General features: G+C 64.2%; 2 protein-coding genes across 2 annotated transcripts; both read left to right on the forward strand.

The window, feature by feature from the left end:
- Positions 1 to 562: 562 nt before the first annotated feature.
- HCN3 (hyperpolarization activated cyclic nucleotide gated potassium channel 3) lies at positions 563 to 8798 on the forward strand. Its single transcript, XM_033082919.1, has 8 exons — positions 563 to 885; positions 3383 to 3812; positions 3960 to 4121; positions 4582 to 4800; positions 5223 to 5369; positions 5471 to 5711; positions 6194 to 6358; positions 6857 to 8798. The coding sequence occupies exons 1-8, from the start codon at positions 578 to 580 to the stop codon at positions 7999 to 8001; spliced, it is 2817 nt and encodes a 938-aa protein (XP_032938810.1). The 5' UTR covers positions 563 to 577; the 3' UTR covers positions 8002 to 8798.
- A 3904-nt stretch (positions 8799 to 12702) lies between these two features.
- Positions 12703 to 15361, forward strand: FDPS (farnesyl diphosphate synthase). Its single transcript, XM_033082839.2, has 9 exons — positions 12703 to 12907; positions 13028 to 13168; positions 13237 to 13317; positions 13404 to 13526; positions 14099 to 14187; positions 14339 to 14411; positions 14541 to 14618; positions 14695 to 14829; positions 15024 to 15361. The coding sequence occupies exons 1-9, from the start codon at positions 12761 to 12763 to the stop codon at positions 15222 to 15224; spliced, it is 1068 nt and encodes a 355-aa protein (XP_032938730.1). The 5' UTR covers positions 12703 to 12760; the 3' UTR covers positions 15225 to 15361.
- The last annotated feature ends 18 nt before the right edge of the window (positions 15362 to 15379 follow it).

Consider the following 15379-nt stretch of genomic DNA (forward strand, 5'->3'; position numbering starts at 1 on the left):
CGAGCCCGCCCTCCGGCGGGCTTAGACCGGAGGGGCGGGGACTACGCGTGCTAACCCCTCCCACCGCCACCAGCCCCGCCCTCCCTCGCTCTTTTACCTGCGATGGGGCGGGGCTAGAACCGAGGGGCGGGGTCCCGGTTGGGTAGTCCCGCCCCTCTCTCCCTGAAGCCCCGCCCCTCTCCGGTTCCTCTGGCGGCGGCAGGGCCGGAACGGGGGTGGGGCCGGACCGGGGGCGCGTTCTCCTTCCCTTTGCCCCGCCCGCCGGCCCCGCCCCGCCCCGCCCGCCGCGGGGTCCCGCCGCCGCCGCCGCTCCGGTGCCGCCCGGGCCTCGCCGCTCCCCTCGCCGCCGCTCCGGTGCCGCCGGCGCTTCCCGGCTGCCGGCGGCCGCCGCGCCCGCCCCGGAGCGTGCGCAACAGGCGGGCGCCGACGGAGCTTCGTGAGCGCTCGGTGAGCGAGTGGCCACGGGCGGCGAGCGAGCGCCCGCCCGCCCGGGGCCGGGCATGTGCGGCGGGGCGACGGGCAGGGCGCCCGGGCAAGGGCGTTTGAAGGAAACGTGAGGCGAGGCGGCGGCGGCGGGATGGAGGCGGCGCCGCGGAGAAGCCCCGAGCCGCGGGAGAAGCCGCCGGTGCTGGACGGGGAGGCAGCGGGGGCGCCCGCGGGGGCGTCGGGCGCGGCCCCGGCCTCGCCGGCGGCGACGGAGCAGATCGTGGCGGAGGGCGAGGCGGCGGCGGGCACGTTCGTGCAGCGGCAGCTCGGAGCGATGCTGCAGCCCGCCGTGAACAAGTTCTCGCTGCGCATGTTCGGCAGCCACCGGGCCGTGGAGATCGAGCGGCAACGGGTGAAGTCGGCGGGCGCCTGGATTATCCATCCCTACAGCGACTTCAGGTGGGACCGGAGCCCCGCGACCCCCGCCCCGACATCGGTACCGACCCCCATCCCGGCCCCGGTCCCCGCTCCGGCCCCACCGCCCGGCCTGGCTCCCGCCGCCGCTGTCCGTGGTGCTGAGCGCGGCCCCGTAGGGGCAACAAGTGCCGGTAGCCGGGGCTCAGCACCGGCCCGGAGAGGCGGCTGCCACCGCCGGAGCCCGGGGCCGCGCTGCCCCAGTCCCTTCCCGTCTGGGATTATCCCGCCCGAACGGACAACTCTGTCCTGCCTCAGCCTCCCCGGGCTCTCGGGGCTCCCGCTGCCCGGGGGCAGCCAGCCTCCGCCGAGCCGCGGATCTCCGCTGACCCGGCCCCGGGCGTGCGGTGGAGGAGGCACGGGTTGCTGGGCTTTGCCTGCCCTTACAGCTCCCTCCACCCTTCTCGATGCTGTTTTTAATTTGATATGGAGTCTTCATCCCCCTGGGACGCGGCTCCCCGCGGCTGGAGCAGGGCTGGTCACCCAGCGAGGAGCCGGGCCTGGCTCTCGGTGTCACCGGGATCACAGCGGGAGCTCGGGGCTGGATGATGTGGGAGGAACTGGGTGTCACGGGGATGTTGAGTCATATAGGGTGGGCTTTCTCCACGGGGAATGAAGCTGCCAGGCAGTCATCTCCCGCAGCAAGCTGTGACATGGATGATGTCCCCAGCCTGGGAAGCATCCCAGAATGGGGCCAGCAACCGGTGTGGGTCCCCGGCACCTGTAGCCATCTCCCCTCACCACTGGGTCCCAATCACTCACTCGGTCCCTTGCACCACCCCAGGATGACACTCGGGGCTGCCAGCCCTGAGAGCCCTTTTCCCAGGGAAACCATCCCAAAGTTTGTGAGCCTTGAGCTTGGCAGGAGCACCATGAAGGGAGCTGGCAGGTGGACAGACGGGGGATTACTCCGGTGTTTATCACATTAGGGAGATACATAAAGGCCATGGAGATCAGGGCCTCGAGTGTTCACTCTGACACGTAGTGAAGGACAAGGCCTGACCTAAAGAGCTTAAGCCTAAATCTGAAGCAAGACCTCTGGGCAGGCTTGGGCAGCTACAGGAACAGGCAGCTTCCCTGCTCAGTTTCTCAGGGCACAGCATGGAGGTGCAGGAGGTAATTCCTCACCTAGGTCAGGCCCCTTCTCCCTCAGCTGCATTTCCTTGCTTGGTCCAGCAAATCCTGGCCACTAGCCACAAGGTGTTAATTTGGGAGAGCTCCTGATTCTGGGGTGGGCTCCTGATTACGGGGTCCCTCACAGCCCTGGGGTCCCTCCTGACCCTGGATGGCTCCTCACCCTGGTGTAGTTTCTGACATCAGTCCTGACCTTGGGGTGGCTCCTTGAGGAGAGGGTGCCTCCCCCTACTCCCCTCAGGCTCTGAGGAAGCCTCTCATGGCACCACAACATCCCTTCCCTCAGCTGCAGAGAGCCCAGTGCCTGTGTCCCACCATGGTGGGAACAGCCCCACAGGCTTCTGTCACCTGTAAAAACTGGTTTGGATCCACCAGGCACTGAGCTGGCCTGAAATCACCTTTGGAGATTTGAGTCTACACCCACGACCAGGGCTGGGGCTGACAGGGGGTGTCTGGGGACACCTGAAGGTGGGAGCTGGGCTTGCTTTCCCAAGGGCCTGTGAAGGGGCGATCCCAGGAGTCACAAGCCTGGTGAAGAAAGACGTGATGTGTCTGTGGGAAGAATGAAAACATCACATTTGCATGTGAACAGGGCTGCTGGGTGTCCTGACATAACCAGCTGCTCCTGGCATCACTTGGCTTGCTCTCCAAAGCCCCTGACCTTGTCCACTCTCAGCAAAAGGAGGTGGATGAGGAATGCTGCAGGCGCTGGGCTGTGCAGCTCCTGCCCTGTGCATGCTGGCAGCTCCTTTAGGGTTGGACATTCCTCCCACCTCCCCCTGGTGCCAGCATTGTCTGTCCTTGCCTGGCTGCTGCCTGGCTCGCCACAACAGCAGCCCCGATCCTCCTCGGCCGCCCCAGGAGCTCGGCACTCGGTTTGCATAACCAGCAAAGCTTATCCCAAATCCTGCTAAGCCAACTCGGGTGGTGCCAGGGAGACAGCAGATGATAGAGAGCCTCAGGGAGCAAAGCCTGCATCCTCTCTGACTTCTCCACGGGGCACGTGTCCACTTTGGGGTGGGGGCAGAGATGTGCATGCAGTAGAGACAACCAAGTTCCTACAGGCCCCCATTCCCACAAAGGGTGACTTTTACACCCCTGGGCCCCTGGCCCAGTGCTGAATCGCTCCTCTCCATGCAGGTTGGCTCACATCTGTCCCAGCCAAGCAGCAGGGTGTTAGTCATGTGTGTGGGCAGGCACACACAGGAGTGTGAGTCTCCTCAGCACCTGCCTCTCTGCACTCTGTCAGACCCTAGCTTTGATCCTGGCTTTGCTGTCTAACTGCCTGTGTCCTGCCTCTCCCCACTCCTCCCTGTCCTGTTCTGTCCCCTGCATTCCCACCCTGCAGGTTTTACTGGGACCTCATCATGCTGCTCCTGATGGTGGGGAATTTGATCATCCTACCCGTGGGCATCACCTTCTTCAAGGATGAGAACACCCCTCCCTGGATCGTTTTCAACGTGCTTTCGGACACTTTCTTCTTGGCTGACCTGGTGCTGAACTTCCGGACAGGCATCGTGGTGGAGGACAACACGGAGATCATCCTTGACCCTCACACCATCAAAATGAAGTACTTGAAGAGCTGGTTCCTGGTTGACTTCATCTCCTCCATCCCTGTTGACTACATTTTCCTCATCGTTGACGTGGAGACCCAGGTGGATTCTGATGTCTACAAGACAGCCCGGGCCTTGCGCATCGTGCGCTTCACCAAGATCCTCAGCCTGCTGCGCCTGCTGCGCCTCTCGCGCCTCATCCGCTACATCCACCAGTGGGAGGAGGTGAGAACCCCTTGGGGGGCTCCTGCTCAGGGTCCCAGGCCAGCTCAGGGGTCCCCAGCTACAGGGTACAGCTGTCTGGGGGGCAGAGGGCTCCAAGGGCTGTTCTAGAAGAGTTTCTCTGCAACTCCACTCCTGCCTGTTCCCCAGATCTTCCACATGACGTATGACCTGGCCAGTGCCGTGGTGAGGATCTTCAACCTCATTGGGATGATGCTGCTGCTGTGCCACTGGGATGGCTGCCTCCAGTTCCTGGTGCCCATGCTGCAGGATTTCCCTGAGGACTGCTGGGTCTCCAAGAACCACATGGTGGTGAGTGCCCAGACAGGGGTGATTCCAGCTGGGATCTGCTGGGCAGGGAGAGGATTTGGTTCCCTATCTCCTGGATAGGGCTGGAACTGGGGTAAGGGTGGAACTGCTGGGAGATGGGCTGGTGAGCAGTGTCTCTGTGCTCACAGCAGTGAGACAGGGCAGAGGGAACCTCTGCATCACCTTCCCCCCTCAGCCCACCTTGCTGGAGTCAGGGAATCCCTCGGGGAGGGAACAGGACACTGAGGCTCCTGCCTCCTCCCCAGAGCAGGGGCTGGTGCCTGCTGAGGGCTTCACACACTCACAGTGCCTCTTCCTGGAGGAGAATGCACCCCTTTGGCCTTGCAGGAACCTTGTTTTCGCTGGGTCTCTGGACTCCCCAGCTTAGGGAGGTGGGACTGGGGGATTCAGCCCCACAGCAGCTCCCAACAAACCCCCCAGTGCCGCTGTCCCTCGTCTGCAGAACGACTCGTGGGGGAAGCAGTACTCACACGCCCTGTTCAAGGCCATGAGCCACATGCTCTGCATCGGCTACGGGCAGCAGGCGCCCGAGGGCATGACCGACGTCTGGCTCACCATGCTCAGCATGATCGTGGGGGCCACCTGCTACGCCATGTTCATCGGCCACGCCACCGCCCTCATCCAGTCCCTGGACTCATCCCGGCGCCAGTACCAGGAGAAGGTCAGTGGGGTGGGGCAGGAAGGGCCTGGGTACTGGGGGAGGAGTCCTGGCACAAGCAGGTCCAGCTCCAGAACCAGCTCAGCACAGCTGCCGTGCCCTACTGATTCCAGAGGTTGGGGTCTTTGTCTTTGCCACTCTGCCTTGGGTTATTGCAGGTGGAGCTCAGGCTGCCCATTGAGAGAGAGACCATATTGGTGTCCCTTCTGGGGGTCACTTTTGCACGGTGTGGCCCCATCCTGACCTCTGCCCTGGGTCCACCTGCATCCTGAATGCACAGGAGTCCTGTGCTTTGCCCCAGAGGTGGCCTTTGGGACAGGGTGTGGAGCAGGGGTGTCTGTATCTACATGGAATAAAAGGGATGCACTGTCCAGCCATGCAGGCAGTCCCAGCTCAGCCCTGTGTGACTCCTCTTGTCCCTACAGTACAAGCAAGTGGAGCAGTACATGTCATTCCACAAGCTGCCTGGGGACACGCGCCAGCGGATCCACGAGTACTACGAGCACCGCTACCAGGGCAAGATGTTTGACGAGGAAAACATCCTGGGGGAGCTCAGTGAGCCGCTCAAAGAGGTGTGGGCAGCACTCCAGTGGGGTGACCTGGGGGACAGAGGCTGGTGCTCGCAGGGGCCAGGCTCGGTGATGTCCCCACTGACCTGCTCCTCCCCCCACAGGAAATCATCAACTTCAATTGCCGCAACCTGGTGGCCAACATGCCCCTGTTTGCCAACGCAGACCCCAACTTTGTGACGGCCATGCTGACCAAGCTGCGCTTCGAGGTCTTCCAGCCTGGGGACTTCATCATCCGTGAGGGCACCGTGGGCAAAAAGATGTACTTCATCCAGCACGGGGTGGTCAGCATCCTCACCAAGGGCAACAAGGAGACAAAGCTGTCTGATGGCTCCTATTTTGGGGGTGAGGCTGGGCTGGGTGGTCTGGTGAGCAGAGTAGGGGCCAAAAGCTGCCCAGGAACAGAAGCTAGGGCATCCTTAATGCTTCTGCCTGCCCATCTGCTCTTGCCCAGTGCCAGAGTCTTGGCATCCACTCCATCCCAGCTCTGTCTGGCTGAGGCAGAGGGAGCATCCACCACCCCACTGCTGGGCAGGCAGGAGGAGAGTTTGGAGCAGAACATCTGAGCCAGTTTATGGCATACAGGCACAGCTCTGGGAGGGAAACAGGCCAGGCCACACAGCAGCCACACCTGGGGGTGCCTCCACGGCCTGGAGAGGGAGGAAAATGCTGCCTGGCCAAGCAGACAGCTGTGGCTGTGCAGGCTTTGGAGTCTGTCTCTGCCTCTGTGCAGGGTGCTGGAGTGCTGGGCAGTCCTGTCCCTGCTCTGACAGCTGGGAGGGGGCTCAGGGCTGTGTCACCCTGACCCCAGCCCTGTGTCCCTGCAGAGATCTGCCTACTGACCCGGGGCAGGCGCACGGCCAGCGTGAGATCCGACACCTACTGCCGCCTCTACTCCCTGTCCGTGGATAACTTCAACGAGGTGCTGGAGGAGTACCCCATGATGCGCAGGGCCTTCGAGACAGTGGCCATGGACCGGCTGGACCGCATAGGTGAGGAGTGAATGAACCTCCTGAGCTCAGCACAACCACCTCTGCAGCCCCTCCCAGGGCCCACGGGCCCCCAGACCCAGAGGTGATGGAGTCACTGGGATCACAGTGCCCCAACCCCGTAGGTGCTCAGCAATGAGCATGGGGGAGCATGGGGAAGGAACCTGCCCTCTCTGTCCCTCCCAGCAAGATCCAGGCAGTACCATAGGACAGGTTTACCTGGGAAAATGTCACTGCACTGCACTTGCAGTGGCTGCTTGTCCTCACCCTTCCTTGCTGTGGAGGACAAACAGGACCCCAGCTCCCAGTCTCTTTGGAGTCAGGACTCCCCGTTGTGTCCCTGCTGCTTCCACTGCTCCAGTCTGGACCCCTCCCTGGGTCTTGCTTCCCCTGGAGCCCTGATGAGCTTTTGTTGTCCCTTCCCCACTGCCACCCTGCCCTCCACACTGTCCCCAAGAGCCCACACCCCCAGGGTCGGTGACACTCCTGCCTCCCCCCCAGGGAAGAAGAACTCCATCTTGCTCCGCAAGAGAGCCGAGCACAGCTCTGCGACCCTGAACAACGAGATGATCCAGCAGATCGTGAAGCACGACCAGGACATGGCCCACAACATCCAGGACCTGCAGCAGATGGCGATGGGCCGGGAGCTGAGCGGGAAGCCGGTGATCTGGGAGCCGCTGGTGCACGCACCCCTGCAGACAGCAGCTGCCACCACCAACGTGGCCATCGCGCTGACCCACCAGCACAGCCTGCAGGCACACATCTTCCTGCCGCCCTCCTCCATCTCCAGCCCGCTCTCGCCCGAGGCCACCCTGCTCACCAAGCCGGTGCGCCGCTCCCAGCCCAGCCTGGGGGGCTCCCGGCCCTCCTCCGTGAGCTCCCCCTCTGGGGTGCAGTCCCACATCCAGACGCCGGCCGCCGGCTCGCCTTCGTCCCCCATGGTCCAGCCGCAGGCGCCGCTGGAGAGCGGGGCCCAGAGACCCAGCCCCGGGGCGCAGCCGCTGCCCCGCGCGGCGCAGAGGGCGGAGATGGCAGCGGGGACCAAGCAGCCCCCGGGCGGGCCCCAGCCCCAGCTCTCCCGGTCCCGCGGCGCCTCGCTCTCCACCTCGCTGCTGCAGCAAGCGGCGGGCGCTGCGTCCCCCAGCTCCGAGCAGGCGCTGCCGCCGGGGAGAACGCTCCACTACAGCCTGTCCCGAGCCACCGGCTCCCACATCTCCCTCCTGATGCAACCCCAGCAGCTGGTGAAGCACAGGAGCATCCAGGGCCTGCCGGTGGGGCGGCTCACCCAGGATGTCCGGCTGCTCTCTGCCTCCCAGCCCTCCCTTCCCAATAAAGTGGCCCAGCAAGCCGACGGGAGCTCCTTGAAGCAGGGCAGGAAATCTGCAGGGAACCTGGCCCGCAGGTCTTCGCCCTCGGTAGCCGGACTCCTCGCCAAGCAGTGTGCGGGGGTCTCAGGCCAGCCCACGCACTCGCAGCCGATGCCTTCAGGATCGCTGGCTCAGCCCGGCCGCTCCACGCCGGCAGCGTCCACCCCCCAGTCCCCGGGCTCCGCGTCCAGGCAGGCAGCAGGTCCCTCCCGCAAGGGCTCCGTGGCCTTCAGCCCCGAGGTGGAAACGGCAAAGCCCAAACTCTCATCCAACATGTGAGTCACGGCGGCACCCACACAGGCAGGAGGGACCCGGGCATCCCGGCCGCAGGGGAGGCAGGAGAAGCAGAGTACCAGCCCTGCCGTGTCGGAGGGAAAATGAGGTGAGAGGCAGCACCCGGGGCCATGGAGGGGCTGTTTCGGGCACGGCAGGGATAAGCCCCAGAGCTGGCCCAGCTGGATGAGGAGGGGGCTCTGCTGACTGCCCCAAGGGGGTCACCCTTCCCGGGCTCTCCCCTCCTTGCTCATCACCATCTGTGAGTTCTGCTCTCCTCTCGGAGGCACAGGACAGGTCAGAGCCCTTGCCCAAACTCTGGCCTCTCTGGGGAGCTCAGCTCCCCATAACTGCCCCTTTGGGGCCGGGCCCCTCACGCTCTGTGCCGCATGTCCCACAGCCTGTCCCGGGGCCAGGCTGGCGCTGGCAGCTCCTCCAGCTTGTCCTCTGTCACAGCAGGGGCTGCCCCACGCCCACCTCCATCCCCAGGTTGCTCTGCCCAGCACCTTTGCCTTTAGGGCGAGGAGGAAGAGACTGCCCGGGGGGAGGGAGGAGGCTGGAGCCCATGGCAGGCAGAGCATGGGGGTCCAGGGTCAGCACTCCCCCTTCGCGGAGTGCCAGGACTTGGGGGTCCCGGGCAGGGCTCCCCTGGTGTGACGAGTGCCAAGGGGCAACGCTGGGGGCAGAGATCTCTCCACTGAGCAGCCCCCCAGTCCCTCTCCCCAGCTTGTGGGACCGTTCTGCCCCAGAGGTGCTGAATCCCAGTGAGGTTGGGATGTGCTGTTGGGCAGGGCTCTGCCCCACACGTGCCCCCATGGGGGCAACCTGGGGGGATTCTGCTGCCTGCAGCTCCGGGTGGATGCTCAGAGGGTCAGTCCAAGGGGACCCCTCTGTGGTTCCAGGAGGATGCTCAGGGGGTCACCTGCGGGGACCCCACTGCCTGTGGCTCCAGGAGGATGCTCAGGGGGTCACCTGCGGGGACCCCACTGCCTGTGGCTCCAGGAGGATGCTCAGCCCGGGCTCTGCTCCCCTGCCCAGCGGTGCAGTCCCGTTTCCAGGTTGCCTGGAGATGCCAGTCACCAGTGTCACAGGAGCAAAAGGCTGACACAGCGATTCCAATCCCGGGCAGCGCCTGGGTGACAAGTGGGGCTGTGGGGTCACCCCCCGTCAAACAGGGGCCCGGGGTCCCCACAGATGCCCCACACCTCTCCCCTCCAGAGACAGTAGTGTGCAATGTGTGTGCGAGTCGTGGCTCTGCCGAGCAGCCGAGCTCTGCTTACAGTGTCGCTTTGGGCCAACCGTGTTCAGTCCTGGTTAGAGTAGTGTCCCCTCCGACCCCGCCGCGCTGTGCGAGCTGCTTCCCGCTCCCGGAGTCAGGAACCATGGCTTGTCTTCGTGCTCTGGGGCTCGGCTGCCGCTGAGCGGGGCCAGCCGGACCCCCAGCGCAGGGGCGAGGTCCTGTTCCCCGCGGTACTTTGTTGAAGTGAGGTGTTCAGTTCTCCACCCTCGTGTTTTGGGGCGTCGGGAGCAGCCCGGAGCGCAGGGCTGCTCTGGGAGCCCAGCCTGCCGGGCTGCAGCAGCCCACCAGGAATCCCGGCAGTGCCTGCCACAGGGGATGTCCTGCACTGCCTTTTATCCATGGATTTCAACTGCCCTTCCCTGCCCACCCATCCCCGTGGTCGATGTGTCCCCAGCAGCCCCTCGGGCAGGGATCTGCAGCGGAGCCGCGTGTCCCGCGTGCCCGGGTTGTGTTCACACTGCGTGATGTAGATGTCTTAGCGGTCATCCCAGCGCCCCGCAGAGCGTGCGGGCCGGCTCGGACAGCTCCGAGCTCCCGCTGGCCGCGCCTCTGGTGACCTTCCCCACGCCACAGCCCTGTGTCGGGAGTCAGAGCCACCCTGTGCTCCTGTCACCGGCGCCCCTGCCCTGCGCCGTGGCACCTCGTGGTTCACCCCGGTGGAGGCTGGAGGGGCTGGGGGTGCCGGCCGTGCGCGGGCGCGAGTTTAGCCACCAAAGACCATGATCCTCCACTCTTGCACTCACGGCAGTCGATGTACAGAGCTTGTAGTTTTCATATCGCAGAGAATTTAAGAGCGTTTTTTTATTTTTGGTCGTTGTACATAATGGATTTAAATAATAAAGAGAGATTCTGAACTGGTCTGGGGGAGACTCCTTCTGCACCTCCTGCGACCCCGTAGCACCCTGCCCGGGGATGGGACAGGACAGGGGGGGTCCTGCAGCACCCCAGCTCCAATCCTGACCCTCTGCAGAGCCGGGAGCAGCCAGGACACCCTCGGGAGCCGTCGAGGGGCCTCTCCCATGCCCCACAGACTGCGTGGCGCAGCAGGAGCCCAAAGACAACAGGTCCCCTCCCACCCACCCCAGTCCCTCTCGGCCCTGGGCAGATTAATGTTTAATCTTTGGTTATTTTCCCCTTCCATCTCCGTTCCCTTTATTGCCGGGGGGAGGGGCAGGTTTGATACCGCCTGATTGCAGAGCAGACTCGAGGCATTAACGCGATTAGATGAAGGTCACACAGCGCAAGGTGGGCTGGGGCACCCAAGCCACGGCACTGCGGCGTTTGCGGCACCTGGCGCAGGTCTCGGGGCACGGCCGTGCGCTGGCTGCCCCCTAAGCTGCCCCAGCACCCTCAGCACCTCGCAGGAGGGACGGAGGGGCAGGCCAGACGTGGCCACAGGCTGGACACTGGACACACTGACAGGATGAAGGTGCGGGCAGGGTGTGGCAGGACATGGCAGGACGGACACGGACAGGGCTCAGGCAGGACGCGGTGGCAGGCAGGACATGGTCAGAGCTCAGACAGGACACGATGGCAGTCAGGACACGGTGACAAGCAGGACGCAGGGGCTGGTCCCACCCCGCTGTGCCCCGCTGGCTCTCCCCACTGCAGCCCCGCGTTACTGGGGCAGCCCCTGCCCGCAGGACGCTGCTGGCGGCCCCCCCTGCTCCCCGCAGGAATTAGGCTCTGTGACACACCAAGAGCTCAATGCTGATTAGCGGTTTCTCTCTAATTTGATTATTTCAGATTACATTGCGCCAGCCTGATTAAGGGGGCGCGGGGCTGCTCTGCGGGGTGGCCGGGAATAAAAAGCATTTTTTGGGAATGAGTTCCAGCACACGTCCTATTCCTGTTCCAATACTCTTCCATCCAGTTTGTGTCCATCGGCAGGGCTGGCGGCTCAGGCGGCAGAGGCAGCGGGACAGGGACACGGCAGAGCCCCGCTGCCCGCCCGGGGCTGAGGGCAGAGCCCCGGGGTACGAGGGCCCCGCAGAGCCCCGGAGGTGCGGGCAGAGCCCCCCGCCCGTCCCCTGTTCCCGCTCCCCAAGGACACCCGTCCTGGAGCCAGAGGCTCTGCCCCGAGCCCCCGCGCCCCCCGGCGGCGGGAGGGGATTAGAGGGCACCACAGAGAGATTAATTAACGCGGGTGAGCCGGGATTAGGGGATTCGGGGCTGGAGCCAATCTGCGGGGCGGGGGCCCAGGCAAGAGATGCGGGCAACAGCGAGAAGGTGTCACCGCGTGTGTCCCCGCAGCGCGTCCTCAGCTCAGGTCACCCCTGCGGCGTCCCCTCGAGGGTCGATGGCAGCTGAACCCCCCCGGCACCCGGGGTCTCGCCCGCGCACACAGGTGTGTGATGCACCCCACCCTCATGGCACCCCACACCTGTACTGACCCTGTGCAGCACCACACCGGCACAGCCCCCACACAGAGAGCACGTCTGCGCCACACCCCACACCCGCTCTGCACCCCATACCTGCTCTGCACCCCATACCCGCTCTGCACCCCATACCTGCTCTGCACCCCATACCCGCTCTGAACCCCATACCTGCTCTGAACCCCACACCTGCTCTGCACCCCACACCTGTACTGACCCTGTGCAGCACCACACCTGCACAGCCCCCACACAGCGACCACGTCTGCGCCACACCTCACACCTGCTCTGCACCCCACACCTGCTCTGCACCCCATACCTGCTCTGCACCCCATACCTGCTCTGCACCCCATACCTGCTCTGTAACCCATACCTGCTCTGCACCCCACACCGGCTCTGCACCCCGTAACTGCGCCGCACCCACACCTCCGCAGCATGTCAGCTGCATGGCGCTCCACACCTACACTGCACCCCCCAGCCGCACGGTACCCCGTATCTGTGCTGCACCCCATACCTGTGCTGCACCACAACCGCGCGGCACCCCAAATCGCGTGGTGTACCACACCTGCATGGAGACCCACGCCTGCCCAGCACCCCAAATCTGCCCTGCAACCCCACAGACAACATAGCACCCCACACCCCCATTTTGGTCCCAATTCGAGCGCACCCCTGTCCCCGTCCCGGTGCCCGTGCCCCCCATTCCCCTCCCGGTCACCGAACACGCCCCGCCCCAAGCCCCGCCCCCAAACGCCGCCACGCCCCCACGCCAGGCCCGGAGCTCGCTCCATTCTCCCTCTCCACCAATCACCGGCCTCGGTGCCGCCCTCGCTGCGCTTCTATTGGCTGAGCCGCCTTGGGCTCATCCTCGCATGATAAAACGAGCCAATGGGCGCTGCCCCAGCCGTGCGGCCGCCGGATCCGCCCCAGGCGCGGGCACGCTGGGAGTTGTAGTCCAGCGGCCGTGCTGGCAGCGCCCGCGCCCACGCCTCGGGACTGCGCGTCCCGGCGTGCCCCGCGCGGAGGGTGGAGCGGGGCGGGGGCGGCGGAGCCGCGAGGGTCGCGGGCAGCAGCGGCGGGATCGTGAACCGGCACCATGAGCGGCGGCAGCAGCGGGCCCGGGGCTCGGGCAGCGACCGAGCGCGAGGAGTTCAACGCCTTCTTCCCGCAGATCGTCTGCGACCTAACGGAGGACGGGCTGGGGCACCCGGAGGTGGGAGATGCCGTGGCTCGGCTGAAGCAGGTGAGTACGGGAAGGGGGCGGCAGGACCGGGCCGGGGAGCGAGGGATGGGAAGGGCTGGTCCGGGGGCTGCGGGCCGGGGGCTGCGGGCCGGCGCCGCCCACCTCGCTCCGCTCCCGCAGGTGCTGGAGTACAACGCGCCGGGCGGGAAGTGCAACCGGGGGATGACGGTGGTGGCCGCGTTCCGGCGGCTGGCGGGGCCCGGGCAGCAGGACCCGGAGAGCCTCCGCTGCGCCCTGGCCGTGGGCTGGTGCATCGAGCTGGTGAGGAACGGGACTTGGGGATGGGACCCCCCGAGGGACTCCCCCGTCCCTAATCCAGCCTCTCGCAGTTCCAAGCGTTTTTCCTGGTGGCTGACGACATCATGGACGCGTCCCTGACCCGCCGGGGGCAGCTCTGCTGGTACAAGAAGGTGAGAGCATTCAGGAGGCCCCTGTTCACAGGGTGTCCCCTGGGAGTCAGGAGGTTTTGTGACATCTCCCTGCCTTCCTGGTGCAGGAGGGGATCGGGCTGGATGCCATCAATGATGCTTTTCTCCTGGAGTCATCAGTGTACCGGGTGCTGAGGAAGTACTGTGGGCAGCAGCCCTACTACCTGCACCTGCTGGAGCTCTTCCTGCAGGTGAGCCCGGCTCCCCAACCCCTTCCCGATTTCCTGGGGTCTGAGCCTTTTCTGATGTTTGACAGCATGTGCATCTCAGAGTGTTCCTTAAATCCCTGGGCATCCTGCTGGACACACAGCCTTTGGACTCACAGAGGAACTGAAACAGGGCTTGGGGTCTGCACTGTGGTGTTGGGACTTTCTTGGAGGACTGTGTGAATAAATCATGGAATCACAGACTATTTTGGGTTGGAAGGGACCTTAAAGATCATCTTGTTCCACCCCCACCATGGGCAGGGACACCTTCCACTGTCCCAGGCTGTTCCCAGCCCTGTCCAGCCTGGCCCTGGACACTTCCAGGGATCCAGGGGCAGCCACAGCTTCTCTGGGCACTCTGTGCCAGGGCCTCACCACCCTCACAGGGAACAATTTCCTTCTCATATCTCATTTAAATCTCTCCTCCTTCAGTGTAAAACCATCACCCTTTGCCTTGTTACTTCTGCACATGCAAAACATCCTCCTCCCTCTTTTTTATAATCCCCTTAAGTGCTGGAAGGCCACAGTGAGCCACAAATCCTTTCTTTCCTCTCTAGACAGGGTACCAGACCGAGCTGGGGCAGACCCTGGACCTCATCACTGCTCCCATTTCCCAGGTGGATCTGAGCCGGTTCAGCGAGCAGCGGTACGGAGGGAACGGGAACGGTTTGGTCCCTTCCTGGCTGTGCTGGACACAGCCGAGCCTGGGGCTGGTTTTTGGGGAGCTGCTGCTCCTCCCTCCTGCAGAGGGTGAGAGAGCCCAGGCCTTGGGGCTGAGCCTGGTTCCTCTGGCACAGGTACAAGGCGATTGTGAAGTACAAGACAGCGTTTTACTCCTTCTACCTGCCCGTGGCTGCGGCCATGTACATGGTGAGTGTGCTGGGACCAGCCCAGGAGGGACCTCACCCTCGTGCCAGGCTGTCCAGGAGGGCAGGTCCTGGAAGGATTTATCCCTGATGCAGGAAGGCTTTATCCCTGTTATTTCTTCCTTCCCCTCAGGCAGGTATTAATGGTAAGGAGGAGCACGAGAATGCCAAAGCCATCCTGCTGGAGATGGGAGAGTTCTTTCAGATCCAGGTAGGAGGTGGCTCTGTGCCCCTTGCTGCTTGGCAGGTGCTGGCTGTGGCACTCAGGTGTTCCCATTGCCCCACAGGACGATTACCTGGACTGCTATGGGGACCCAGCACTGACAGGGAAGGTTGGCACTGACATCCAGGACAACAAGTGCAGCTGGCTGGTGGTGGAGTGTCTGCGCCGGGTCACGCCAGAGCAGAGGCAGATCCTGGAGGTGAAGGCTGGGACCACACACCTGGGAGAGGGGATGCAGTACCAGAATGTACACCTGGAGTGCTCACCTGGCTGGGAGGAGGGGGGGCAGCACAGAGAACAAAGCTCCTGAACAAAGCTCCTGCCCCATCCTGAGGCAGCAGCAGCAGTGCCGTGAGCTGGGATGGAACCTGACTCACTCCAGGCTTTTCTCAGGAGAACTACGGCTGTAAGGAGCCCGAGAAGGTGGCAAAGGTGAAGGAGCTCTACAATGCACTGGGCATGGAGGAGGCTTTCCGGGAGTACGAGGAGAGCAGCTACCGGCGGCTGCAGGAGCTGATTGGGAAGCACGCCCAGCGCCTGCCCCGGGACATCTTCCTGGACCTCGCACAGAAGATTTACAAGCGGCAGAAGTGATGGAGGAGCCTGGCAGGGGGCTGGAGCTGCTCCCTGCCCTGGGAGGGGCCAGGGGCGGGTTGTAGAAGGTGCGATGGGATGGCCGGGGGGTTCAGCTCTCCCCCCCGGCCGTGTGTCAATAAACATAAATTATTGTAGGTGCGTCGCTGCCTGGT

This window comes from Catharus ustulatus, chromosome 30 (assembly GCF_009819885.2).
Source record: "Catharus ustulatus isolate bCatUst1 chromosome 30, bCatUst1.pri.v2, whole genome shotgun sequence".
NCBI lineage: Eukaryota > Metazoa > Chordata > Aves > Passeriformes > Turdidae > Catharus > Catharus ustulatus.